Source organism: Ipomoea nil, unplaced genomic scaffold, assembly GCF_001879475.1.
Source record: "Ipomoea nil cultivar Tokyo-kokei standard unplaced genomic scaffold, Asagao_1.1 scaffold2826, whole genome shotgun sequence".
NCBI lineage: Eukaryota > Viridiplantae > Streptophyta > Magnoliopsida > Solanales > Convolvulaceae > Ipomoea > Ipomoea nil.
In genome coordinates, this window is record NW_017619254.1 from 2,846,525 (window position 1) to 2,873,585 (window position 27,061).

Below are 27,061 nucleotides of genomic sequence, written 5' to 3' on the forward strand. Positions count from 1 at the left end.
GGGATTGGTTTTATCATCTCGAAAAATTAAGAAATATTGAATAATACTTTTTAAAAATATCATGAAAAATAGTCTTACGTGGGATTGCTTTTATCATCTCGAAAATAAAAGAAATATTGAATAGTGATAGGCTGTTAAGACACATTCCTATTATTTATTTATTAATTTATTTATTATTATTTTTTGAGATAATGGTGCAATATTTTTTAAGAAAACAAATTTTATGGTTAGTCCTCGATTATTGTGACATATTTTATGTTATTTTAATATTGTCATATTACGGTTCTATTTGGTAAAGTATTTAGTCTATCAGTCAAGTTTAGTTTATTTGATCACTATTAGCTGTTTGACTTAATTAAACAATCAATATTAGTGTTTGATTAATTAGCTTTTTGTAACAGCTTATTGTTTCAAACACTAAAGCAATTTTTTTCGATCAACTTTTTAAGAATGTCATTTTGTATGTAATCAGCTATCATCTAACAATTAATTTACGAAACATCTTTCTACAACCAACTAATGCTATCAATTAGTCAAACCCACTAACTCAATCAATTGACAACTATTTACCAAACATCTCCTGCATCATTAACTTTCATTTGTTTATCATAATTAGTTATTCTTTTAAAATTTTTTATTTCACAATTTAATAAATATAACTATTATGAAATTTCTCATTCAATTAAAATAGTTCATAAGAGAGAAATTAAATACCAAGTTAAAATGGGCCATCCCTATGGCCCATACCTTTGTTTTGTTCACCTGGTTCAGTGAAATGTATAAAAAAGAGAAGAGCTGTGTGAGAGGGAAGAAGGGGAAAGAGAAGAAAGAAGTCACGGTGGAGAAGCCAAGGCCAAGCCGGAGGAAGAGAGAAAGGGAGAAGGTAATGGGCGTGGACTACTACAAGATTCTTCAGGTGGACCGCACCGCCAAAGACGATGATCTCAAGAAAGCTTACCGCAAGCTCGCCATGAAGTGGCACCCTGACAAAAACCCTAAGAACAAGCGAGAAGCTGAAGCCAAATTCAAACAAATCTCCGAAGCCTACGACGTACGTACATTCACTCACTCTTTCTCCTTCTATCTATTAACCAATTAATTCCAAGGTTTGGATTTTCACTGTCTGTTTTATATTACAGGTGCTGAGTGATCCACAGAAGAGGGCAGTTTATGATCAGTACGGGGAAGAAGGTTTGAAGGGTCAATTCACACCTCCCGGGACCGGAGGTTTTCCCAGCTCGTCTGATGCTGCTCACGCCTCCTTCCGATTCAACCCTCGTAACCCTGATGATATATTCTCCGAGTTTTTTGGGTTTACTAGCCCTTTTGGAGGAATGGGGGACATGGGTCCCCGTCATGGCGGAACTAACTTTTCTCGCGGTGGTGTGTTTGGGGATGATATGTTTGCTCAATTTAGGAATGTCGCAGGTGAGAATGCCGGCGGCAATGTGCCAAGAAAGGCACCTGCCATTGAGCGGACACTTCCCTGTAGTTTAGAAGATCTGTACAAGGGAACCACCAAGAAGATGAAGATTTCCCGAGAAGTTATTGACACCACTGGGTAAGATTTTGTGATTACTCTCCCACCTAATTTTGTTTCATCTGTTTTTATTTTTGAATGGGTGTCTAGTCTACTCTAGTATTTTATCTGCACAAAATTCTAAGTCTGCCTGCTAGATTAACTCATTAGTTTTGAATGGTTAAACCCAAGCATTTCCTTAGAAGCTTCAAAAGTTGTTCAATTGGACCACAGCTTTCTGAAGATAGAGTCTTGTCACTGTTGCTTCAACTGAATACTTCCATGTCCAAAAAAAAAAAAAGAAGCTTCAAATTTCTTTACATTCCTATTACAGTTACTTACAATGCTCAAGTGCAAGTTTTTGATTGCTGAAAGTTTGTTAATTAATGCAAACACAAAATGTGAGGAAGCACTCTACCTTGACCTTTGAAGTTAGACCGTACCAAAATAATGAATATGGATTTTTTTGCAAACTGTATGTTGTACATTTTATGATCTTGTTCCATGCATAATATCATTTGTTTTATTTTATTTTGAGTAGGTTGTGTGTGCTTTTATTTGTGTAGTGCATATTTGGATGTATCTTATATCAAACTTGAAATATGAAATGTCAAGTAAATCTTGATTCCTTGTGATCTTCTAGAGCAACTTTAGTGAGAGAGTAATTGTCAAATCCATGGTCAAGTCTTTGTTAATCAAGTACCATGATGTGCGATTAGCTTTGATTGAATAGCAGTTTTCCACTATATGTTAAATTTCATTACTCTCTCAATGTTGAAATGCTATTCAAATGTTTGAAAATTTTTCATCTTGCTTTCTAATGTGAATTGCTTTAGATGTTTTGCTGTGTTGTTCCAACATGAATGTTATCCCTACACACACAGACACATAATAACTTCACTGAGATTATTTACATGTACTTTATTGTTTTCATGGACATTAATCAGATGAGGAGTTCTTGTTGCATTGTCTCTGTTAACCTCTTTTCCTAGACACTCTATAGAGAAATACAGTTAAAGAAAGTTCGTTTGAAGATGAATCTTGTAGGCAAGAGTTGACTTTCATCATACTTGATGAATGATGATGGGCTTATCTATCTTTTCTTGCTGAGCATGCATTTAATGAAATTGCTAATATTCATCTTAGATATGTTGTTTTTGAGGACCCATGACCACCTATTCATCAATGGGTGAATGCACTATGGTAAACACAACATTTGTATTTGAGATGAAAGATATGGGTATTAATATTTGTACATCATTCAGTTCTTAGATATTGGTGAAGCTTAGCGGGTGGGAAGCATCTTTAGTAGTCGATTAAGTTACCTGCTTCTATGTTAGTGTGTTATATAACAAGGTGTGATGCTGTCGATGAGCAATATGAAAATGGAACCACTCATTCTGCAGTTAACCTGCTGATGTAACTTCTTTAAATTTTTAATAAATGTAGCTGTCTTCCTATTCCAGGTGATAAAAAATGCAACATTTCCTTTCCTCTTTGGTGGGATCAATGCTAACCTTAAATTGTTCAGTTTGACAGCTGTTCCTTATTTTGAATTCTTTTTGTTACGGAGTATTAATAATAGGGTACTACATCCTTGCTGGCAATATGTATTCAGAATTGCACTGCACTTTATTTTTTACTTGCCTTTCATTATTATACTTGTCGTACTTCTGCTTGTCTTTTTGCATTTACCCGTAATGGTTTTTTGTGCAAAATGTGTTTGCTTTTTTCATGGTTTTGTTTCCCTCTATTGGCAGGAGACCCACCACAATGGAGGAAATTCTGAGTATTGAGATCAAGCCTGGTTGGAAGAAGGGAACTAAAATAACCTTTCCAGAAAAAGGGAATGAACAGCGCGGGATTATACCCTCAGACCTTGTCTTCATTATTGATGAAAAGCCACACAGCGTCTTCAAGAGGGATGGCAACGATCTCATTGTCACCCAAAAGCTTTCATTGCTCGAGGCTTTGACTGGCTATACTGCACAAGTAACAACCCTCGATGGCCGAAATCTCACTATACCCATCACTTCAATCATAAGTCCAACATACGAAGAAGTTGTTAAAGGTGAGGGGATGCCTATCCCGAAGGAGCCCAGCAAAAGGGGGAACCTCCGAATAAAGTTCAACATTAAGTTCCCCAGCAAGCTTACATCTGAGCAGAAAGCCGGGATTAAGAAACAGTTAACATGATGAGAAGATCAATGCTAGGCAACAGAGAGAGCATTCTATTTATTAAAAGCTCGCGACAGATTTCACTCATCTTCTTGCTTGGTCTTTCCCTGCAAAGTAAATTTTAATTCAAGAGTTGCTGAATTTGTGTATTTGTGAGATTTGTCTGGTAGTAGGAGTATCATAATTTTTATGCTAATTTGCCTACGAAATTATAGAGCAACATCCTTGATTGCTGCCAAAAGCTTCCCTGTGCTCTTGTTTTTATACTCTTATTTGTAACTGTGAATTGCCATTAAAAAAAAAAAATCTATAAGGAAAATGAGTCCCAGTATTCAACTTAAGGCATTCTAAATGTGACATTTTGACTGCAAACTTGTCTTCAAATTTATTTAAAAATAATAATAATAGAAGCCTTGTCCATTCTTTTCTTGCATACAAAAGAGAAAGGCTGCAACTTTTTTGTTGGAGCAATGCAATATTCTCTAACGTATCATTATGATGTTGAATGTGCAACTCATATTTTGTGTTATGCATGAGCCTAATTTGTGTAATATATTTATCATTAAAATGCAAAAGAAAATAATATAATTGAATATATGTATTATTTGGTAGCGAAAGAGTTAAGATTTAGTAGGAATACACGTGTCCATAGAGAGGCGAACTAATACGCGTATCCATTGAGAGGTGAACTAATGTGAAATCCATCCATCCAAAAATGTTTGGATTCCTTGGAGGAAAGAACCATCTTTTGCACACCTTGATGAATGGCATATATATATATATATGATCAGGACGGTAAGGGTGCAACATGACATAGCCCAAGCATCATGCCGTGAACAAATCATGTGACTCATAGGTATCTTGCCCGCTTGAACGCTTCTAGAGTAGTTTGGGACTGGCGTCTCTCTTGAAAACTAGAGCAATATTCTCTCCAATGCACTTGCAGACTAAGCAAGTATGGCATGGCACTATTACCTCCATCATAATCATCATAGGCAAAAGGGGAGGCGTGGAGCCTCTTAGAGGCATCCTAATTGTATAGTTTTCAACCTTAATATGACAATAACTTATATTTTATGTTATGTGATAATTTTACAAGACTGGATAGTTTTATTTTTTAAGAATCTTATTGGAATGACATTATCATAATTATTTTTTTTTTAATTAAGTAATTTTTATAAATAAAGCAAAAGAAGCGAGAAGGGGAGAACATATCATCAATTAGTATCGGCACTCCCCTTTCCCCTACCACCACTCCAAATCCAAAAACTCTTGAGCAATCAGCAGTGGCCGCACCCATTACAGAGCGTGGAAAAAGCAAAATTGGGTGCCCAATACTGTATTCCTCTTTTCTTCTCTCCCGTTTATATTGATTCTCACGTTTCATCTCTCATCTCATGCACCGCATGTATTCTCTGTATCTTTCCCTCAAATCCGAATTTTCTTAATTTCTAATGTGTTAATACTCTTCAATCGATTCCCAGCAATTTTTCTTTCTTCCTTCTTTTTGTATAAAATATTTTAGATCTCAGAATAAGCTTAAGAAATGGCTTCAATTTCTTCAAGTCCTCGAACTGTAGAAGAGATCTTCAAGGATTTTAGCGCTCGTCGGGCTGGAATTGTTCGGGCTTTAACTCAGGGTAACTATCAACTGTGATTTTCCTGTAATGAAAATATACTCCAAATTATTTTTCAATTTTGGCTGAGGGATGCAATTTTTGCTCTTCCAGATGTAGATGAGTTCTACGGTCTGTGTGATCCAGGTAATTTTAGCTCGAATTCGCCATTTCTTACTGTAGATCGGAATTCGTTTTGAGGTTTTGAGGTCTTTTTCTTTTCTTGGTGGGATCTTGGAATGTGGAACTTTACTGTGTATTGTTCGGTGGAGGAAATAGGATAGATTTATTCTTCTTGGTTAGTGGTTCCAAGTCAATTTAGCTACTACTTTTCGCCTTTTCAAATCCAAATTTGCTAAACTTTTTTACTGATTTGAGCAACATATTAATTAAAACAATTACTGATTATTGTGTTGTAGAAGCACACTCCTTGTGTGTTTAATTTTGTATTAGCACCCAGTTAAAAAATGCAATTTGTAAGCTAAACTGGATACATTTTTTGCGTAGTATCAAGCTTGTATATTTCATGGATCCCTTGTTTTTTGCTTGTCAAATGCGTCATATCCCTTTACTTATCAAAGAAAGGAAAAAGCAATTTGCAACCTTAAACATCAATGCCCATTGGCTGCATAAAGAAAAAGTAGAAATTTTATAGTAAAAGAAAGTCAGGACTTCTAGTAAACAAAGTTTGTTGTTTGCTTCTAGGAAAGAAGCTTTCCATTTTATTGCCCTGTATTCTTCTTACATTCTTTCAAAACTTAATTCTTGATTAGTTTTTGTTAATTTGTGAATTATGATCCAAAGTTTCTTCTCCTTGTCACTTTTACATGTTTCTTTGTTGCATTTTTCATGTTTGTATAGAGAAGGAGAATTTGTGCCTATATGGACATGCAAATGAAACCTGGGAAGTCAATCTTCCTGCTGAGGAAGTCCCTCCTGAGCTTCCAGAGCCTGCCCTTGGGATAAATTTTGCAAGGGATGGTATGAACCGTAGAGATTGGCTTTCACTAGTTGCTGTGCATAGTGATTGTTGGTTGCTATCTGTGGCGTTCTACTTTGGAGCACAGATCAACCGGAATGAAAGGTATTCTTAGGAAAGTTAGCTTCTTGTAGTGATCTTGTTGATTTATGCCTTATATTATTTATTTATTTTTTATTTTATTTTTAAATTTGTCTTCTTTTCTCTTTGTTGTAATATAGCTTCCATCTGCATGAGTACGTGGCATATTTTTTAACAGTATCCAATTTGTGTTAAAATGTTGTTGATGAAATGTCTTGTGTACACTATTGTCTTTGGGTACTTCAACACACTTCTCTAGTTCTCTTCTGTTCCCATGGTGCTATTATGATACATTATTGTATAGTACGTCTCTCTGCCACATTTTTGAAGTTTTGAATTGCTTGTAATAATTTTATGTTTATTACCAAAGAAAGCACAAACTTTGCTAGACACGCTATTATGGTGTACTTTGCTAGACACCCTATTATGGTGTGACCTGCAAATAAAACTAATTGAGGTAATAAATGAAAATTAACTAATGTGTCTGTCCAATTCCTTGTTAGTTTCCAGCTTAAGAAGGGATATTAAGACACTTGGTAAGTCCATTGAAATAACTCTACATGTTTAATATCTCTTTCTAATCTGTAAACTAATGGACAATATGATGAAGCCTAACACGTGTGCTATCATGTTAGTGCTATATTAAATTTGTGCTTCAATTGGTAACTATTTAATGACCATACCACAATTGTGAAATTAGGCCAAGTCTGTCTATTTTTGTGGTTAGCCCTTTTTTAATGAGTTGTGATTGGTGATATGTTTTAGCCCTTTTAGGGGCTGGTTTTTATGTTTCCTTTTGTTTTAAATGGATATTTGCAATATGGGTGGACAATTATTCTATCATGTATCATGTATGCCACATACATTATGGCTAAATATATAATTGGTGCATTAATAAATATTTGTTGTTCTTCCAAGTGCTTGTATGCATTCTGGTGTCTTCTGTGGTAGTTCATGTCATTCATTAAATTCCTGGTGTTGAATGTAACTTGCTTGGTTCTGTCAATTGCAGTGTCGTAAAAATCACCTTAGGTGACTACCTAGGCGCTAGGCGCCCCTAGACCGAAGGGATTTAAACATTACTTGGCCATTAGGTGATCAGTCGACTAGGCAGCCAAATTGGCCGAGTAATTTTTATTAAAAAATCAGTTTGTTTAGCTCAAAATGATGTAGTTTTGAGCGAAACAAACCTAAACTCTAAATAACAATGAAAATCTAGCAAACCACGAAGGAAAATCAAACATTTAGACACACACCCAAAGCCCAAAGACCTACCTCTGACTTTTTTGCCTTTGACTTTTTTGACAATTTTTTTTTTTTTTTAAAACTTAGTGCCAAGGGACCCTCCTAGGCGCTCATCAACCGTCCAATGGGCGGCTAGCGATCTTTACAACATTGGTTATTGTTTGCGTTGTTTGAATTTAGTTAGAAAAAATATAGGATGATGCAAGAGAAGGTTATTTTAAACTTGTACAACCAATGCATACATTTCTGCTCAATTTGGTTAGAAATGAAGGGAAAGGAATAAAGGCTGTTGATGAGGTTTCCTTTTTGTTCTGGATTTCTTGCTACGTCTGCTCTTGCCACAGGATTCTGTGCAGTTAACTTTGAAAAAAAGTAATAGTTCTTCAATGATTATTGGCCTTATCTTTTTCCAGGGCTTAATTTCATAAAATATCTTCTTGTGATCATCTTCTTGCTGTTAGACACTTAAGGCTAAAATATTGCAAAATGGTACTAGCATTTCTTGAGCATTCCCCAACCTACCTCTTGGTTACACTTGAAATCTTTAAGCCATGAATGATAAAGGATGTTAATCATGCAGATAATGTTTCCTTTACTCCTAGAGTTCATAATATGCATCATAAACAGAAGTCATTTGTCATTTGATTTGCATCAGAAACTATACGTATTTGTTAATCTTTGTAGCAACCATAGTTGAATCCTTTCCACTGTTTTTCATGCACTTAAAACTTTCTGAACAATATGGAAATTCACACTCATGAATATTCTTCTAATGCTACATTTCCCTTCTTTGAGGTTCTGTATATTTGTGTCAATTCAACCACTTTTCTAGTGTGTATGAGTAAAAAACATAGAAGCAGAATCCAATTTAACACTTGGTTGTTGCTTATTTGACAGGAAGCGTCTTTTTAGCTTAATAAACGATCTTCCCACTGTCTTTGAAGTTGTGACAGAAAGAAAGCCCGTGAAAGACAAGCCCAGTGCAGATAGTGGGAGCAGATCACGGGGCAGTACAAAGGTGGTAAGCCAACATTGATATTACTATGTGTTATATGATTCTGGGTTGGGGTCTTTGTCTTGTATTCCTTAAATATAAGTGCATGAGTGATTAAAAGAAGTGCACACAGGCGATTTATTATTGTCTTTTGTTTGCAGAGAAATGTAGAGAACCAAACAATTGGCCTCTAAACATAGTTCTTTTTTCCTTTCTGAAGTTTTCTTGGAACTTTGCTGGGTCATCTTTGTGGTTATTTATTCCTGTTCTTTGTTTAGCAGAGAACCAGTGATGGTCAGGTGAAAAGCGCCCCAAAGCTAGCTGATGAAAGTTATGAAGAAGATGAAGAAGAGCATGGTGAAACACTGTGCGGCAGCTGTGGAGGAAACTACAATGCCGATGAGTTCTGGATTGGCTGTGACATCTGCGAGAGGTGGTTTCACGGGAAGTGTGTGAAGATAACGCCTGCTAAAGCCGAGAACATAAAGCAGTACAAGTGTCCATCTTGCAGCTTGAAGCGGGGCAGACCGTAGAGATCGAGAAACCAGAGGCCAACAATCAATTGTGTTGCTTTCGATGCTGACATAATAGTATAGCCAATATGATATTACCTTTGTAATGGATCTGTTGTTGTGATGCATCCATGTTGAAAATCAGAACCATAGAACAATTTATAGGGTTTTTTCATTGTTGTAGAGATGCTTTTATTATGTTTATACAGCATAATAATAATAATGTGTGCTTTTGGAGTTTCTAGCCTTTGATCTTTAACTACTTTTGCGACGAAGATTATATTCCTGATGATAATTTGATTATCTTCTTCTTTTTTTTTTTTTTTTTTTTTGTTTATTTTTTTGTTTTTTTGAGTGATAAGGGAAGCACATATCTACTATCAAAGAAAGTGTGGAGTGTGCTTAGCTGACAAAGGACTATAAGAGCATAGGACTATAAGAGCATTGGGTTTTTAGAGAAATTTTAGTTTTTGTGGGCCCGAAAATGAAGAAAATTACGCGCCTATGCCCAGCAAGGGGTGCGTCAATGTTTTTGTTCAGGTGATCGACTCAAATTAAGAAGATTAATTGGCTGCTCCGATTCGAGTCAAACCTGCAGTAAGGCTTCCTTTGTCTTAGTTGTTGGATGATACAAAGAGCATGCAGACAAAATTTGTTCTCCTTGTCATCACGCTGTTTGCCTTTGAAGTTTGAATCTTTGATTCCTAGATTTCTTCACTGTTGATGTAAACTAGGTCAAATGTTGTTGAGTTTTGGAAGCTGACGACTCTTGTCACCCAGCTTGGTTTATTCCGAAACGTATAGTATTACAGACACTCCGTGGTATCCCTACCTACCCACGTTGCCATTGTATGCATCGCCTTGCCACCTTTTTCTGGTGACACAACTTCTTAAGCCTTGGCAGTTGGCAGGGTCTTTGCATTGGGTCTTCCATGCCTGGGAAAACCACAGAGCCCAAAATGGGGTCCGAGGGATCGTCTAAAGAGCGGCTAAAATGGACGCAGGAACTGCATAATCTGTTCGAGAAGGCAGTCAATCAGCTGGGAGGTCCAGAAAGTAAGTAATCACTTTAACAAATTCATTAACATTTATGTTAGTTTGAGCTTCAACTTTGAAACTCTAATATCATTCTATCTGCACTTTTTTTCAGGAGCAACTCCCAAAGGTATTTTGAAGGTTATGGGCATTCCTGGATTGACAATCTACCATGTTAAAAGCCACCTGCAGGTTCTCTCCCTCTCTCTCTCTCTCGCTGTGTTGAGCATACAATATATAAACATAAATGTGCAGTCCAATTATCAGTTTAGCCTTTTAGTTGAGACAGAACACATCCTTCAATTTAGTATTAGAGCCACAATGATCTAATGCATTTTTTTTTTTTTTTTTTTTTTTTAATATCTGCAGAAATATAGGATGTCCAAGTTTGTTCCTGAAGATCCCATCAGTGAGTCTGTCATCTTTTGCAGTTGGAAATCTCATGATCGAATCGGTTAAGCTTTTTCTAAAATTTCTGTTTCTTTTTCCTTCCATCTCTGATGCAGGAGGCAAGTTTGAAATTAAAAGCATATCGGAAATACTCCCCAATTTCAGCGCAACATCGTGAGCTTCTTTCTGCTTCCAATCCCATCAACATATATAAATTTCATGTTCAATTTGTCTTTGAGAATTCCATTTCATTCAATTCTTTGCTCATCTTTACAGAGGTGCTCAGCTCAATGAAGCCCTGCAGATTCAAATGAACGTTTACAAGCGACTCAGCGATCAGCATGAGGTACCACTTCCACTGCACATTTATTATCGTTCTGATATCACTACGCCAAAAACTATAGCCAGTAGGGAAAGACCTAACTTTATTTTCTTAAACTCGACTTTTGTTTGAAGGTACAGAGAAGCTTGAAGATGAAAATGGAAGCACAAGGAAGGTTTCTAGAGAGAATAATGGAGGAACACAGAATGAAAGCAAGCTGCAGCTCCAAGCCAATAAGCAAGTCCTCCTATTCTCCCATAATGTCATCACTTCCATCTCTCTGCGAAGACTCCGAATCAAACGTGAAAGACATGGAATCGGATTCAGAAGTGGTTGACAGGAACGAGACGATGAGGTCTAATGAAGAAGTGTTCCCACAGCGAAAACGAATTCGGTTTGATGATAATGAAGCCATGTCCCAAAGCTACAGCTTTGCATCAGAATCTCTCAACAATAATCTGCTTCCGTTTTCGGGTATGGAGATGAACAACTTCCCGTGGAGTTTTATGTCGTATCAATCTCCCATGTTGCCGGCTGCCATGTATGATTCTCGCTTATTTGAATAAATAATGTTTGCATTGCAGAGGATAGTATATTATTGCATCTGCAAGGGATTGAACACTACTAATAAAACCATATATATATATATAGTTTGTTGTGTGGTAGGTGAGGTGTGTCATCTTGATAAGCTAAGTGCAATTAACATCACCTTAGGGTTGTACTTAGTCATCAAGATGGAATATGCTTTGTAATATATTTACTTCAATTCCTACTTTTAACGAGATAAGAAATTTGTGATATAATTTTCTGGTATCACATGTTATGTTAGTGATGTAAAGAGGAGATAACATAATTTGTCAAGCACAAAATACTCTTTTGACATGGTGTGCATGTGATATTGTGTGTTTGTCATTTTTTACCGTGAGGAACATGATACTTTAAGAGTCTGTTTAGAACCCTAGAAAATATTTTTCAGGAAATGATTTTTTGAAAATAATTTATTTTTCAAAAATTATTTTAAGTTGGGAAAACTACCAGGACTATATGATCTAATGGTACTCGGATTGGACTTCTATTTGGAAGATTATGAGTTCAAGCCTCAGTGGAGGCGTTATTGGTATATATACTACAATGTAACAGAGCCAGTAACTTTCAAAAAAATTTGGAAAAACTACTTTTCCTATTTTATTCATTTTCTTGAAAATGAAGATAAATATGAAAAATATTATAAAGTTATTTGTTTAACAACAACAACAATGGTGGCAGTGACCGTGGTGGCAGTAGCGGTAATAAAAATAATAATATTCAAAAATTAACTTGAAGAGAGATGAGAGAGACAAGAAAAATAAAGAAAATATGACCTTCGACTATAAATCATGAAGACATTTTCTGTCAAATTGTGCATTTTTCTATTGACCAGAATGAAATTTTCCTTTGACTTTATTTTCTTTGAATATCCAAACACAGGAAAATATATATTAGGTTTCTAAATAGACTTAAAAAAAAAGTACTGACAATATTACATTGTAGTATCTATTCATAGGTTTTTAAATAGATTTTAATTGTCTTAGATTTTATGATTCTCATTTTGGGTGATTTTTGGAAGCTTATCTATTTCACTAATTGGAATTGACGAGCTTAGTCAATTCGGGGTCTAACGCCCATTTAGACTTGGTGCCACGAATGAGTTAATGTTGTGAGTGGAGAAGAATTGGAGAGTGGTTATAGAAGTGGAGAGAGAGACAACTAGACAAGATTAGCTTGTTTAGATTGGATTTGTATTAGTTTGATGTTTTTTTTTTTTTTTTTTTTTTGAAAACATACTAGTTTGATGTTAGTTATGTATTTGTTCTAAAAAATCGTCCCCACTCAAATTCTACCTCTCCAGGAACGTTATGCTGTGAGCATGTGTTCACTTTGCAAGGTGAACACGGTTCTATATCCATAATTTCTATATTGTAGATCCATAATTTTTATATTGTAGTTTTATAAAATTTATATTTTAGATTCATAATTTAAATACAATAGATTCATAATTTTTATACAGTAGATTCATAATTTCTATACTGCAGATTCATACTATTTGTATTGTAAATTCATAATTAAAGGACTGTAAATTCATAATTTCTAAACTGTATAGTTATCAAATTATGAACATATAGTTCTCTGATTTGTGAAAACAAAGTTCAACAATTGAAATCTAAAGTATAAATTTTATGAATCTACAATATAGAAATTATGGATCTACAGTATAGAAATTATGAATATAGAATCGTGCCTACCTTGCACGTGCTCACAGCATAATTTGCCTAGGTTCAATCGTTATGCTATAGAAATTATGCATGCTGGACACGGTAACGGTGCCGTTAGTGGCACCGTTCTCTTCCACATTTAAAAAAAAAAAAAAAAAAAATCAGACCACTTTGTTATAGGAGTATATGTTCATAATTTTATCACTATATGTTCATAATTGTAAGTTCATAATGTTAGAGCTCTGTGTTCATAATTGCATAACTGTACATTCATAATTGCATAACTGTACATTCATAATTCCGTAACTGTACATTCATAATTCAATAACTGTAAATTCATAATTTTCGAAACTCTATGTTCACAATTTTAGAGCTCTATGTTCATAATTTTATTACTATATGTTCATAATTGTAAGTTCATAATGTCAGAGCTCTGTGTTCATAATTCCATAACTGTACATTCATAATTGCATAACTGTACATTCATAATTTCATAACTGTACATTCATAATGCCACAAACGAATAACGTCATTAACGGCGAGATAAAAGCAATTTTTTTTTTTAACTGGAAGGCCGCGTTTTCCCTTAAAACGACGTCGTTACAGCATAATTTGCGGCCTAGGTTGTACTCGTTTGCTTTTGTTTAGATATATACCTCCAATCGTTATACCCTACACCACGGCACGCGTAGCACTGTGCGCCGCGCGCCTCCCAAAACGACGTCGTTTTGGGAGGCGCGGTAGGAAGTTGCTGTGATTATGTGTATTTGTTCACACAATTATGTGTATTTGTTCATACAGTTATGTACACTTTTTATCATGTACATTCTTTTTATACAATTATGTACATCCGAATCAGAAAATTTGTGTGTATTATGTTAAGAGTTGATGTGTATTATGTTAAAAGTTTATGTTTATTATGTATTATGTTAGATTATGTGTATTATCTTTTAAAAAGAGTATGTATATTTTGTTATATAATTATGTACATTCATGTATACAATTATGTGTATTCTAGTAATAACATTATGTACATTTTTGAACAACGAATTTTTTTTAAAGAAAAAATTACTGCCATTCACTGGGGCGAAAAATTTCAAAAATAAAAAATAAATTTAAAACGACGTCGTTTTGCAACTGGGCGCACAGTGCAATGCGCGCCGTGGTGTAGGATATAAATTGCCATATACCTCTTATTTTTGGGCCTTCCTTCTATGCATAATGCTAATTCTCATCTTGATCTTTTGAGTTAGATTTTATTGGGCTAGCTCAATTGAATATATTCTATCATGAATATTATATGAGAGTCAATTTTTTTCTAAGAAATAAATTATTTACTAAAATGAAAAAAAAAAAAAAAAAGAACTAGCAATAACACATTGAATTTATATTGAATGTACCTCATTGAATGTACCACCCTCCCTCCCTCTCAGAAGTATTTAAATTATTTTCTGAAATGAAAAAAAAAAAAAAGAATAAGCAATAACACATTGAATTTATATTGAATGTGCCTCATTGAATTTTTTTTTTCCATCAAGTAAAGTATTGTCCAGAAGGAAAAAAATTGTCATTTTTCTTTTAAAATATATCAAAAATAAAAACTTAAATAATATTTAACATAAATTAAAAGGAGTATGAATATGAGTTTAAAAGAACATTTTGCAAAAACTCTGACATGTAAAGAGACACTTTCTTAGAACAGAAGCAAGAGTCTCTCTATCGTTCGAGTTGAGATGAATTGTCACACTTTTGTTCGTATTTTGGTAGGAAATTTCGTGCCCATCTCTTATGAAGGCATTGTTCTTTGTTCTTAGAGATTACATAAATGATAAATCTGGTTAAGTCTATTGAGTCATTATGTTAGTTTCATTAATAGGTCAACGAAGTCGCTTATCCATAACTTAGCAAAGGTAGTTGACACTTTGCCTGGCCCTATGATTTAGGAATCTAGTCCCCCCGAATGTATTTGGTATCTAATCTCATTCGTTATGCATCTACTATTTTGTTGATTTTAATATATATATATATATATATATATATATATATATATATATATATATATATATATATATATATATGTATGTATGTATGTATGTATGAAAGGGTTAACACAATAATATAAAAGAAGAATAATTAAATAAGCCCCCATGTAGAGTAAATAGTATAATTGAACTCAACAGTAAACTATATATTCAGCAGTTTTATTGTTTATCTAACGAACATGTGGACTTCTTGTGTTGATGTAGATTCTAGGTGTAAATTTTAATAATAATAATAATAATAATAATAATAATAATAATAATAATAATAATAATAATAATAATAATAATAATAATAATAATTTTAATAATAATAATAATAAATTTAAATATTATTTTTTAAAAACAGTTATCGACAGTTGTCTTTCACGCTAAACAATTGTGAGTGTTGTCAGACAATCTCGGCTATTGTTCAGAAAATGTCATGATTTGACTCCGCAGAAAATAATTTCATTCATTCATGACCTATAAATGTCCTATATCACAAGTTAAATATGTCATTTGACTTCGCTACGGCGCTACTACACACCACACATTCACAAATATAGTACTCTACACTATGTACTATACATTTTGCTGCAACATGACAACCATTTTCGATCAATTTGTTACACATGCACATATTAAAGAGCCTAAGAAGGTATCGTGTTTGGCATTTGCACATATAGCTGATCCACATTGGAGACAACAACTTTATTAAGGAAAGCGACATGTCTGGCCTGCAAAAACCATAAAGCATAAGAATGTAACACTTCACAAATTACTTAAAAAATGATTTATTATTATCATTTAATTTATTTTCTTATCTTAAAAGGTTAAATATTGATAACTCATATCATATAATCTATATATAATCTTTATGAATCTGTGCTTTCATTGGCGATTGAACAATTACAATGACTCCATTTATATATAAATTTGAAAAACGTGCGATAATTATTAATTTAATTAATATGAATATTCTTTTATATATAGCAAAGTGTTATATTAAAAATTGATAAAATGCATAACAATTTTTTCTCATGATGTGATACACTAGCTACTACACTGGGGCCACTATCTAGGTATTATATATAAGATGTGGACATAAATATCGATGTTTGATTATAATATTTAGGTAAATTCAATAACTAAAATATTGATAATCAATTTATTCCGCAATGAAGACTCATATACTCATGCAACCCAACGTAGACATACTCTGAAAAAATATAGCAGTTTAGGGCATGCTGTGTTTGGCGCGCTATCTAAAGTCTAATGTAGGCAAAATCATGAATTTTATACGACGTACGGAGTGAAGGCAAGACGTACCAAGTCAGTTGAAGCTATATCAAACTCTTGTATGTGTGTGCGCGCGCGCGTACGAAATGAAGGCAAGACGTACCAAGCCAATTGAAGCTATATCAAACCCGTGTGTGTGTGTGTGTGATCATCTATCCCGTGCAGATAAAAATGCACCACATGCTATTTATTTTTGAACACGTGGTGATGCATTCATACATACATGGTGGTTGCAGATCCGCATGTGAAGGTCAATCCGCATCTGCAGCAGTGCAGTGGCGGTGCATCCAGTGCAGTGGTGCGGTGATGTATATTTACCAACTCAAAATCATTATAAACCACAAGATCGAGCAAGATCAACGGGACACAATGGTACACAGGTTCAGATGTTTTCATTTGTGTGTAAATAAATAAATAAATAAATAAATAAATAAATATATATATATATATATATATATATATATATATATATATATATATATATATATATATATATATATATATATATATATATATATATATATATATATATATATATATATAGAGAGAGAGAGAGAGAGAGAGAAAGGTCGGGGTGATGCTTCCCGTGCGGTTGGACGCACCTTAAACATTAACATGGCACACCTTAAGTATACAAATCACCACGCACCTTAAGCACACAAACATAGCACCATAAGCACAGAACAAAGCACATTGAGCACAAAACTCACGAACTTAAGATTTTAAAATGGCTCACATTAAGCACAAACACACGCACATTAACCATAAAACTCACACACATTAAGCACAAACCTCACGCACATTAAGCATTAAATTGACGCACTTTAAGTATTAACTCACACACCTTAAGTTTCGGCAACTACTGACATTAATCATTAACCCCACACACCTTAAGCACAAATCCCACGCACATTAAGCACAAACCCCACACATCTTAAGCACAAACCTCACGCACTCAACAACTACTGACATTAATCACTAACCTCACGCACCTTATGCACAACCCTCACGCACCTTATGCGCAACCCTCACGTACCTTAAGCACAAACCACACGCACCTTAAGCACAAACCACACGCATATTAATCACAAAACTCACGCACATTAAGTCCAAATTCAAACACCTTGAATTTACCTAGATGCAAAAATTACCAAAATATCACCGTATTTTTTAATTTAATTTTGATAATCTAAATGTGAATTTAAGCAAAATCAATGATTCTCCTTTCACCGCACAACCGCACAGGAACCCCTTTATATATATATATATATATATATATATATATATATATATATATATATATATATATATATATGTGTGTGTGTGTGTGTGTGTGTGTGTGTGTGTGTGTGTGTGTGTGTGTGTGTGTGTGTGTGTGTGTGTGTGTGTGTGTGTGTGTGTGTGTGTGTGGAAGGGTTCAGGTGCGGTTGGACACACCTTAAGCATTAACATGGCGCACCTTAAATACACAAATCACCACACACCACAAACAAAGCACCTTAAGAACACAAATCACTTACCTTAAGTACAAAAATCACGCACATTAAGCACAGAACAAAGCACATAGAGCACAAAATTCACACACTTAAGATTTAAAATGTCTCACATTAAGCACAATCTCACGCACATTAAGTACAAAATCCACGCACATTAAGCACAAATCTCACGCACATTAAGCATTAAACTGACGCACTTTAAGTATTAACTCACAGACCTTAAGTTTCAACAACTACTAACATTTATCACTAACCCCACGCACCTTAAGCACAAACCTCACGCACATTAAGCACAAATTTCACTCACCTTAAGAACAAATCTCATGCACCTTAAGCACAAAAGTTCACACACTTTAAGTTTTAACAACTATTCACATTAAGTACAAACTCACGCACATTAAACACAAAACTCAAACTCACGCACATTACGCACAAGACCCACGCACCTTATATACGAAACTCACGCACATTAATCACAAAACTACTCACCTTAATTTTGACCTAGATGCAAAAATTACAAAATTGCTACCGCATTTTTTTTTTAAATTTTGATAATCTTAAACGTTGATTAAAGCGAGATTAATGACTCAGACTAAACCGCACAACCGCACCTGAAGCGTTCATTCGCACGAGAACCGAATATATATATATATATATATATATATATATATATATATATATATATATATATATATATATATATATATATATGGGCACGCTCAGGTTATAACTGCTACTCAGGAAAAAATTAAAAATTAATCGCAGCCGTTCACGTGTCCAGATTTAACAAATCAGATGTAATTTTAAAAAATGACATGGTGACATTTTCTTAAATAACTCAAACTTTGTGCATGTAAAATGTGTTACAAGTGCAAGCAACTGGTGCAAGTTTGCAAGTAAAATCGCATACAAGTACAACTATTTTGACTTACAAGTGCAAGTAATTTACCTTGTTAACATTCATGCACCTAATAATAAGTCTTTCACATATGTGCACTTAATGATAACGTTTGGTGCAACTAATGATAACATTATGTGCGCTTAATATTGATGCTCAATGTACCTTTTACTTGCACTTGTGCACTGTATGAAACTATTACTTGCACATTTAACAAAATTTACTTGCACTTCGATATTCAATTATATATCTCAGTATTTCTGATCCGTTAGATCTGGACACGTTCTGATTACTCTCCTAGACTAAACGTTCTCACCTAACGGCTTCTCTCTCTCTCTATACCTAAGTGGCCTCCTCTCTCTCTTATATATATGTGTGTGCGCGCTAAAACTTAGTACCATGATCTATATTCAACAATTGTACGTCCTAGCTTGGTATTATTATGTGTGTGTACTAAAATTTAGCTAGTATGATGGTCTGAATTCAACAATTGTACGTCCTGGCTTGGTGTTATTGTGCATAGCAACACATACAACTAGCTTTGCAAATTGTGCGTCATTCAATTCGACAATAATACATATATAAAAACATGATTATTCTTCTAAAAGTTTGAACCCCAACTCGTCAAAACATTTGAGAGAATGTAAATCATGGTAACTCAACTGCGCACAAGAAACTTCTATAACCAGTTGAGCTGCCCATGATTTTGAAGCTAAGATTTATTTAGATTTGATTAGCGAGTCCACTTGGGATTTTCCTTGAGGACCTTTTGTTCTGATGAAAGCCCTGTACTGATTGAATGTCATTGGGGAATACATTGCATGTTTGTCCTTGCTAATAACTTCTTCTAGAGGCTTCACCACCACATCTCCACCTGGGTTGTAGAACAGAGCCATTGACAACCTTTCCTTCTCCGAGTTCACCATCACTCTATGCTCAACGCTCTTATATATTCCATTACTCATCACCTGCCCATCCAACTCAGATCAATAAAATCAATACGCTTTTCTCATTATCAAAAGTCAAACTTAAAACTAAAGTTATCGAACCAATCACGACTCGACTAATTTATTCAGAATTAGTTAATATAATGTATTTTAATATTGAACACGTGTTACATATATAACTATATAAGTAACAAAAAAAAAATAGTGGTTTCAATTGAGGACATACAATAATTAGGTTAATTGGTCGCTGTTATTATTGTAGCTATCATCTAAAGATAAATAGATATATACCTGAATTTGATCACCCATGTTGATAATGAATGCGTTGGGGAGTGGCTTAACTGTTATCCACTTGTCATGGTGGAAGACTTGGAGGCCAGCCACGTCAGCATCAGCGAGGAGAAATGTCAATCCACCAGGATCAGAATGGGAAGAGAGACCCAGCGCAAGGTCTGGTTGAGGGCATTTCGGGTAAAAATTTACCCTTAAGCATACCCCTCTCTCTTCATACCCACCAAAAGCTTCATGAATCCTATCCTCTTTCAGTCCCAAGTTCACTGACAATATCCTTGTCAGCTTCTCCCCCAGATTCGCCACCTCTTCACAATATTTTGCAATCAATTCCCTTCATATCAAAATCAAAATTCAAATAAAAATTAGTTTAGTTTATATATCTGATCATAAATTCAGCATATACATACATGCACACATGCATATTAGAGACACATACACTACTTAAAATGACTCTCTAGTCTCTAGTATAGGTGATAAAACCCACAATTACTATTTAAGAGTGTACATGAGATAAACCTCAGCTCGAGAATTTTATGACAAATTAAAGATAAATCAGAGTTTAGGTTACTAATAGTTGATCAGTTCAAACCTAGAAGCTAGGCCAAATAAGGGCCATATTTTAAATTTGTGTGGCCCTGTTAATAAATTTGGCCCTATCAAAATAACAAATTTTAAAATCAATATATGCAAGTTTCAAACCTTTAATCTCATAAATACAAAGTCTTACCCAGTCTGAAATCCGGCTCTGGCCAATAAACAATTTATTTTGATTAGTTATGGAGTTAATAGTTTGATCAACTTGAATGGGAGTTATAGATTTACCGGCATGAAACGGGAAGATGTGGCCACTTGCAAGGATCCATAAGCGAGTTGGGCAGAAAATGGAGAAAAAAGTAATCGTTCCAGTCCAACTTGGCGCCCTTCTCCACCCCGAGGCGGCTGCCGTATCCCTCGTAGGTGGCGGGGGAGTTGGCGTACTCCTGCTTCTCCTCCACCGGCAAACGGAAGAATTCTCGCCACGCCGCCTGCATGCCCGCCATCAACCCATGGTCGACGCCGTGACCCACCACCTGGAAGAACCCCCACTCACGACACGCCTCCGAAATTCTCTCAAGAACCCGATCGCGCACCGACCCGTCCGACGAATCAAGGTCCTTGAAGTCGATCAACGGAATGTTCACCCCGTCGTCCGCCGCCGCCGCCGCAAAACACGCCTTATCCGGCACCCGTTTGACGTACCTTTGCGGGATCGTCTTAATGCCGCTTTCCGACAGACACTGAACTCGGACAATCGGCTCCGGCCATTGACTCAAACAACTCATCATTTATTTTTATTTTTTAAGGTTGTTTTCTGTAGGTGTTGGTGAGACAAATGAAGAGGAAGAGATGGGGGGAGTTATATAGGAGAGCTGAGGATGTTAAAGGCAACGTGATATTCATGGGCACATTTGAGGAAACTTTAGCATTATAGTTTATCTGTTTTAATTATTATTTATAATAAATGGTATGATTTTAACAATATCTAGCTTGTAAGTGTAGAAACTAGAAAGTAGTGTAATATTGGAATGAGCGTTGGAGAGATGAATATACGCTAGCATGTGGCAATATACGGTGCCGTAATGGAATCGACTTGCTGTTTCCAGAAGGAAATTATCACATTAAAGAAGCAATGAAGTCTGCCATAACTAACCGCTTGGAATACGCATGGGAGCAATTAAAGCCAGGCACGTTACATTTTCACTTTGAGAAAATACCACTTTTAGGCCCTAAATTGTTTAAGTTTTAAAAATTCCGTTCCTATAAGTTAATTTAATTTAAACAAATTTAACGTCTCAATTGTTCAAAATATTATACTTTTAGCCTTTTACATGAAAAGTGTGAAACTTTAACAATTGATTATATTGATTATATATGATAAAATTAACCTAATAAAAAAGATTTGTTAATGAAATTTGATAATTATATAACATGGACAAAAAGTGCAATATAATCAATAATTAAGGGACTAATAAATCTGTTTAAGTCAATTAACATGGACCAAATTTTTAAAAGGAAAATAATTTAGGGACCAAAAGTGTTGTGTTCCCCTTTTACTTCACTTTTTTTTAGTACTACTGATTTTGTTACAATGCAGTATCTGTTCATAACTACTTTTTCAAAGTACTGAAGCGCAAATAGTTAATACTGCCTCACCTGAGACTCGAACCCACAACCTCTCATATAAAGAGCAAATGTGCCACTAGACCACAAAGTCATTGGCATTTTCACTTCACTTCTTTTCTTCAAAATTTTAAAAATAAATTTAATTTTTCTTTCAAAATTTGTAAATTTATTTGTAAGGAGTCTTGTGAGATTGTCTCACATATTTTATCGAATAAAAAAGTAAAAATTTAATATTTATACTGAAAAATATAATAATAATTATGAATAAATTGTTTGTTACTTATAAGGAAAAATGGTATACTTTTGAAGAAAAAAAATATAATACTTTCAAAAATGTAATACTAATCATTGATAAATGTAATACTTTCAAAAATGTAATACTAATCATTGATAAATGTAATACTTTAAAAAATTGTTTCAAGCATTCAACAATTATTTATGAGGAAAAAAATGTAATACTAAACATAGTGAGGCTTGTGTGCTTGGGTACCCCTCCATCAAATTTTAAAAAAATAAAAATAACAAACAAAATTGATTGATTCTTACTTATGAGAGAAAGTACAATACTTATGAGTAAAAATGTGATACTTTTTTTATTAAAATTATAATATTTTTAAATTAAAATGTAATATTAGGAATTAGAGTTACTTATGAAAAAAATTATAATACTTACGATGAAAAGTGTAATACTTATGAAATACCCGACTCATCTCACATATAAAGTTCCATGTGATGGTTTCATAAGAGATTTTGTCCATTTTTCAAACTTAATTTTCTAGAATTATGTAATTACAAATTCACTATATTAATGGTAAATACTTGAAATGTAATAAATACTAAGAAATAAATTTAAAGGGAAAATGGCACTTTTTCCCCCTATGTTATATACTTATAGCACTTTTTCCCCCTTAATTATTTAAGTGGCTCTTTTTCCCCCTGGAATGTTAAATGGACATATTTACCCTTAAAATATATATTTCATTTATTTTTATTCTCCAATAAATTATTACTATAATTTAGTTCAAACCAGATACTATAGTAACCAAACCAAAATATTTCAATTACAATTTATAATCAAAATGCGATATTTAGAGTTTATTAAAATCGCGAACTGGAATGGCCTGTTCATGTTCCGAACTGAAAAAATAAAATACATTTATTGTTGAATTTAAACTATTTTAAAATAAAAAATAAAATTTTAAAATAAAGACGGTTCAAAATCGCGAACGGGATCCGGAACCGCCGGTTCATGATCCAGTTTTTTTTTTATTCTTAAATTTAATAAATTGAAATCCAAATATTGGGTTCTAGATCTGAATCATAACTGAAAACTTTTAATTCGATTGCTATAGTGTCTGGTTCAGTTCGAACCGAACCGTGGTAATCGCTACATATACGCAATAATTTGTTGGAGAAGTAAAATAAATAAAATGTTTACTTTAAGGGTAGAAATGTCAATTTAATATATTAGGGGGAAAAACCATCACTTTTAAAATAATTGAGGGGGCTAATGTGCTTACATAAATAATTGAGGGGGAAAAAGTGCTATAAGTATATAACATAGGGGGAAAAAGTGCCATTTTCCCAAATTTAAATTAGGTTATTTTAATTATTACAAAATGCAAGAAAGTATATGGTGTTGGAATTTTAAAAACTGATACTGAAAATGCGGAAAAAGAATTATGCAATGAGGAAAAAAAACGCTGAAAGCCCGAAAAAAAAAAAAAAAAAAAAAAAAAGGAGCCGAAAATGCGGAAAAAAGAATTATAAGGAAAAAAAACGCTCAAACCCCGAAGGGAAAAAAAAAAAAAAAAACAAAAGAAGCCGAAAATGAGGGGAAAAAATGAAGGAAAAGGGGAAAAAAATGCTAACAACGTGAAAGGAAGACGAGGGAAAAAAAAACAAACAACAACAAAAACTTGTGTAAGACGGTCGGTCGGATCAAGTGAAGATAATAATAATAATAATAATAATAATAATAATAATAATAATAATAATATTATTATTATTATTATTATTATTATTATTATTATTATCTTAAATAACAAGTAAATTTGTGCCAAAACTATAATACAATTCAATTGTCATTTGGACAATTTTAATATAAATTTGTATCACTAAAACATATTTAATAGCTCCCAAAATTTACTTAGCCACCCAACATTAAGTTCATAAGCTCACATCCAAAAAATTTCATAAAAATAAAAGTACACAACTCAGTTAAAAATAATAAAATGTTAAGTTTTTTAAATGCTTACATCTAAAATATATCATAGAAGGATAATTTTGTCTCAAGAGTATCTTTTTTTTTTTTTTTTTTTTTTAAGTTAGAAAAGATAAGCATAATTTTGTCTTAGTAGGGGAGGGGGGAATTATTCTGTGGACCCGGGTCAAAAAATGCACAATTTATATATTGAATGTTCACAGTTTACATACTGAATGTTCACAATTTTATATACTAAATGTTCACAATTTACCTATTGAATGTTCACAATTTACATACTGAATGTTTACAATTGTATATACTAAATGCTCACAATTTACATACTGAATGTCCACAATTCAAATTGTGAACATTCAATATTTAAATTGTGAATATTCAGTATATAAATTGTGTATTTTAGACCCGAATTCACATTGAAAGGTGGGTCTGGGTACGTCCATGAAGTAATTACAATTCCTTCTAACTAAACGAAAAAAATTGATTGCCTTCAGAATTAAATGAGAATTAGATGTGGTTGAAATTTTAATTATTTTTAATCAAATCGGTTTTTTTTTTTCTTTCTAAATCTAATTATAAGATACCAATTTTATTGAAATAATTTAAAAGTATAGTTAGTAGTATTAAAAAAAAATTAAATATTTATAAATTAATCGAATTCAGTGAATATTAATATATAATAATTTTATTAAAGATATATAGTACACTTATTATAATTAGTTTTTCATTTAAATGCATTTCAGTGGACCCACACTATTTACAAACTACAAATGCGGGGACTACAGGTTAGTCGACATGAATACATAAAATCCCTAAAAAAAAAATTGAAAGAGGAAATAGGCCGCAAAACCGAAGAAGAGGGTCGCAGTAATCAATTATTAGGCTAGCCGTACGGAGATGTTTTGCCGACATGCATGAAAACGGCTTCAAAAATTCCACGTGATACTCCTTGCTATTCGTGGGGATAGTGTATTCCATCCAATGATTTTGATTCATTCACGTGAATCTTTAATGCTCGGTGCAACCGTATTCATCTAAAACTTGTGGCGGGGCTGATTGATTGGACGTAGTTGCAATTTAATTATATCATAATTCTTTAATTATTTAAATTACAGTGTTTTGTTAAAAGGAATTGCAATTCAATGGGTGTAAGAAAATAGATAAAGGAAGAAAAAGACTTGTTTACTCTTGATTATTATTAGTATTATTATTACATATAGATATATAGACATTTTTTAGTTTTTATATCACTTCTACCTTTCTCATTCTCAATAATTTTATTGATCTCTACCAAACATGTAATTTGATTTCCTACTTTATTCCCACCTTATTCTTTCCCTTCGAATGGCAATTCAGTTCCCTATTAATTCCTTCATTCCAACCAAATGTCATCTAAATATTTATAGTAAGAATTAAATTATTATTCTGTTGTTGAAAATGAAACTTATCATCTATTGGACCAATGCACAAAAAATTATGCTCTTTTATATATGTTCATATATTATATGTATTCTATGTTTATTGTACTATAATGCATCTGGAGTTTGAATCGCGAATATCATAGGCTCAAAAGTCTATTGAATGTTTGGTTTGATCAAGTTGGTTAGCTATGAATATCCTAACCTGATTTACTTACTTGTAATTCTTTTAATTTGCTAACTAAGATCAATGAATTACAATGCGCATTTCATCTACACGATACTTCTAAATTATGGGAATAGATTACTTTCTCGTAAATTAAATAATGTGTTTGGTTATTAGAAGAGGAAGGTGGTCAATACGTAAGACCACTTGGATGTCACATCAAATGGTGCATCCATCACACGTCTATCCTTGTCTCAAGCTACTTAATATAGACTTACAACCCTATACTATGTCCTCCCAATTAGCTGGTATGGTGCAATCGACCGAATAGCCACCTCTCCAATCGTTATACTATGGACGCGTGTCCAGCCTATAGTGTAGGCACGGTAACGATATCGTTAGTGGCACTGTTATCTTTTACTTTTTTTTAAAACTAATTTTTTTACGCATTTTGTGCGAATGAGATAATACCCAATAATTATTTTTAAATAAGTATTTCAAAGTATATCAATGCAATATTATATAGGAGATTTTCATGCATATGTAAATAAATGTTGAATTTGTTTATTTAAACCGGTAATTTAAAGTATATAAATGCAAGATAATATATGAGAGATTGATTATAATTGTCACTAAAATAAATGTTTGCAACTTTGTAATAACACTAGTCTAAATATTTAGTTTTAAAGCGATAGTCTAAATAAATACTACTTTTGATTTAAATTTCTCTAATTCTTATCTTCAGTACATGTCCTCTTTTTTTCTTTTTTTTTTGTTTTTTTTTTGTTTTTTTTATTGGTAGTGTTTCATGTGCAATTAGGTTACTGGTAGCAGCATAGAGGGATTCATCATGCAATGAGATTATGATGTAGGAAGTTTTAGATTTACCTTGCTGTGTATATGACTGAGATTTTAGTTGTAATATGAACTCTTTAGCGTACAAACACCTATTGATATTTAGTAGTGATAGTTTTTTTCCTACATGTTTCATGTGTTGTGAGATGTGTGTTGCAGG

General features: G+C 33.4%; 4 protein-coding genes across 7 annotated transcripts; 3 read left to right on the top strand and 1 right to left on the bottom strand.

Moving 5' to 3' along the window:
* The first annotated feature begins 757 nt into the window (after nt 1-757).
* On the top strand, nt 758-4,054 carry LOC109159296 (dnaJ homolog subfamily B member 4-like). Its single transcript, XM_019307402.1, has 3 exons — nt 758-1,051; nt 1,140-1,561; nt 3,280-4,054. Exons 1-3 carry the CDS (start codon nt 776-778, stop codon nt 3,713-3,715), a joined length of 1,134 nt encoding a protein of 377 aa, XP_019162947.1. The 5' UTR covers nt 758-775; the 3' UTR covers nt 3,716-4,054.
* Nucleotides 4,055-4,907: 853 nt separating this feature from the next.
* LOC109159267 (PHD finger protein ALFIN-LIKE 1-like) lies at nt 4,908-9,368 on the top strand. 4 transcript variants are annotated; one of them, XM_019307366.1, is made up of 6 exons: nt 4,908-5,036; nt 5,223-5,337; nt 5,428-5,460; nt 6,175-6,397; nt 8,516-8,639; nt 8,891-9,368. In XM_019307366.1, exons 2-6 carry the CDS (start codon nt 5,244-5,246, stop codon nt 9,143-9,145), a joined length of 729 nt encoding a protein of 242 aa, XP_019162911.1. In that variant the 5' UTR covers nt 4,908-5,036; nt 5,223-5,243; the 3' UTR covers nt 9,146-9,368. The 4 variants fall into 4 exon arrangements, with proteins under 4 accessions (XP_019162911.1, XP_019162910.1, XP_019162912.1 ...); XM_019307365.1 differs by having other exon boundaries at nt 4,908-5,337; XM_019307367.1 differs by having other exon boundaries at nt 4,908-5,337; nt 8,894-9,368.
* Nucleotides 9,369-10,050: 682 nt separating this feature from the next.
* LOC109158859 (myb family transcription factor PHL7-like) lies at nt 10,051-11,751 on the top strand. Its single transcript, XM_019306750.1, has 6 exons — nt 10,051-10,180; nt 10,275-10,351; nt 10,529-10,568; nt 10,666-10,723; nt 10,826-10,895; nt 11,006-11,751. Exons 1-6 carry the CDS (start codon nt 10,057-10,059, stop codon nt 11,435-11,437), a joined length of 801 nt encoding a protein of 266 aa, XP_019162295.1. The 5' UTR covers nt 10,051-10,056; the 3' UTR covers nt 11,438-11,751.
* A 7,626-nt stretch (nt 11,752-19,377) lies between these two features.
* Nucleotides 19,378-21,490, bottom strand: LOC109158669 (leucoanthocyanidin dioxygenase-like). The gene is made up of 3 exons (XM_019306560.1): nt 20,901-21,490; nt 20,076-20,409; nt 19,378-19,805 (listed from the first exon to the last, which is right to left on the bottom strand). Exons 1-3 carry the CDS (start codon nt 21,401-21,403, stop codon nt 19,557-19,559), a joined length of 1,086 nt encoding a protein of 361 aa, XP_019162105.1. The 5' UTR covers nt 21,404-21,490; the 3' UTR covers nt 19,378-19,556.
* Nucleotides 21,491-27,061: the final 5,571 nt, after the last annotated feature.

What these genes read in the sequence shown, in the direction of transcription:
- LOC109159296 (XM_019307402.1), top strand. Translation starts at nt 776, where the DNA reads ATGTATAAAAAAGAGAAGAGCTGTGTGAGAGGGAAGAAGGGGAAAGAG. An exon ending in AAATCTCCGAAGCCTACGAC is followed by an intron (nt 1,052 to 1,139) that starts GTACGTACATTC and finishes TTTATATTACAG; the next exon opens with GTGCTGAGTGATCCACAGAA. An exon ending in GAAGTTATTGACACCACTGG is followed by an intron (nt 1,562 to 3,279) that starts GTAAGATTTTGT and finishes CTCTATTGGCAG; the next exon opens with GAGACCCACCACAATGGAGG.
- LOC109159267 (XM_019307365.1), top strand. Translation starts at nt 5,244, where the DNA reads ATGGCTTCAATTTCTTCAAGTCCTCGAACTGTAGAAGAGATCTTCAAG. An exon ending in CAGATCAACCGGAATGAAAG is followed by an intron (nt 6,398 to 8,515) that starts GTATTCTTAGGA and finishes CTTATTTGACAG; the next exon opens with GAAGCGTCTTTTTAGCTTAA. An exon ending in CACGGGGCAGTACAAAGGTG is followed by an intron (nt 8,640 to 8,890) that starts GTAAGCCAACAT and finishes TTCTTTGTTTAG; the next exon opens with CAGAGAACCAGTGATGGTCA.
- LOC109158859 (XM_019306750.1), top strand. Translation starts at nt 10,057, where the DNA reads ATGCCTGGGAAAACCACAGAGCCCAAAATGGGGTCCGAGGGATCGTCT. An exon ending in TGTTCCTGAAGATCCCATCA is followed by an intron (nt 10,569 to 10,665) that starts GTGAGTCTGTCA and finishes TCTCTGATGCAG; the next exon opens with GAGGCAAGTTTGAAATTAAA. An exon ending in GACTCAGCGATCAGCATGAG is followed by an intron (nt 10,896 to 11,005) that starts GTACCACTTCCA and finishes TTTTGTTTGAAG; the next exon opens with GTACAGAGAAGCTTGAAGAT.
- LOC109158669 (XM_019306560.1), bottom strand. Translation starts at nt 21,403, where the DNA reads ATGATGAGTTGTTTGAGTCAATGGCCGGAGCCGATTGTCCGAGTTCAG. An exon ending in CATCTTCCCGTTTCATGCCG is followed by an intron (nt 20,410 to 20,900) that starts GTAAATCTATAA and finishes TTTGATATGAAG; the next exon opens with GGAATTGATTGCAAAATATT. An exon ending in ACATGGGTGATCAAATTCAG is followed by an intron (nt 19,806 to 20,075) that starts GTATATATCTAT and finishes TTGGATGGGCAG; the next exon opens with GTGATGAGTAATGGAATATA.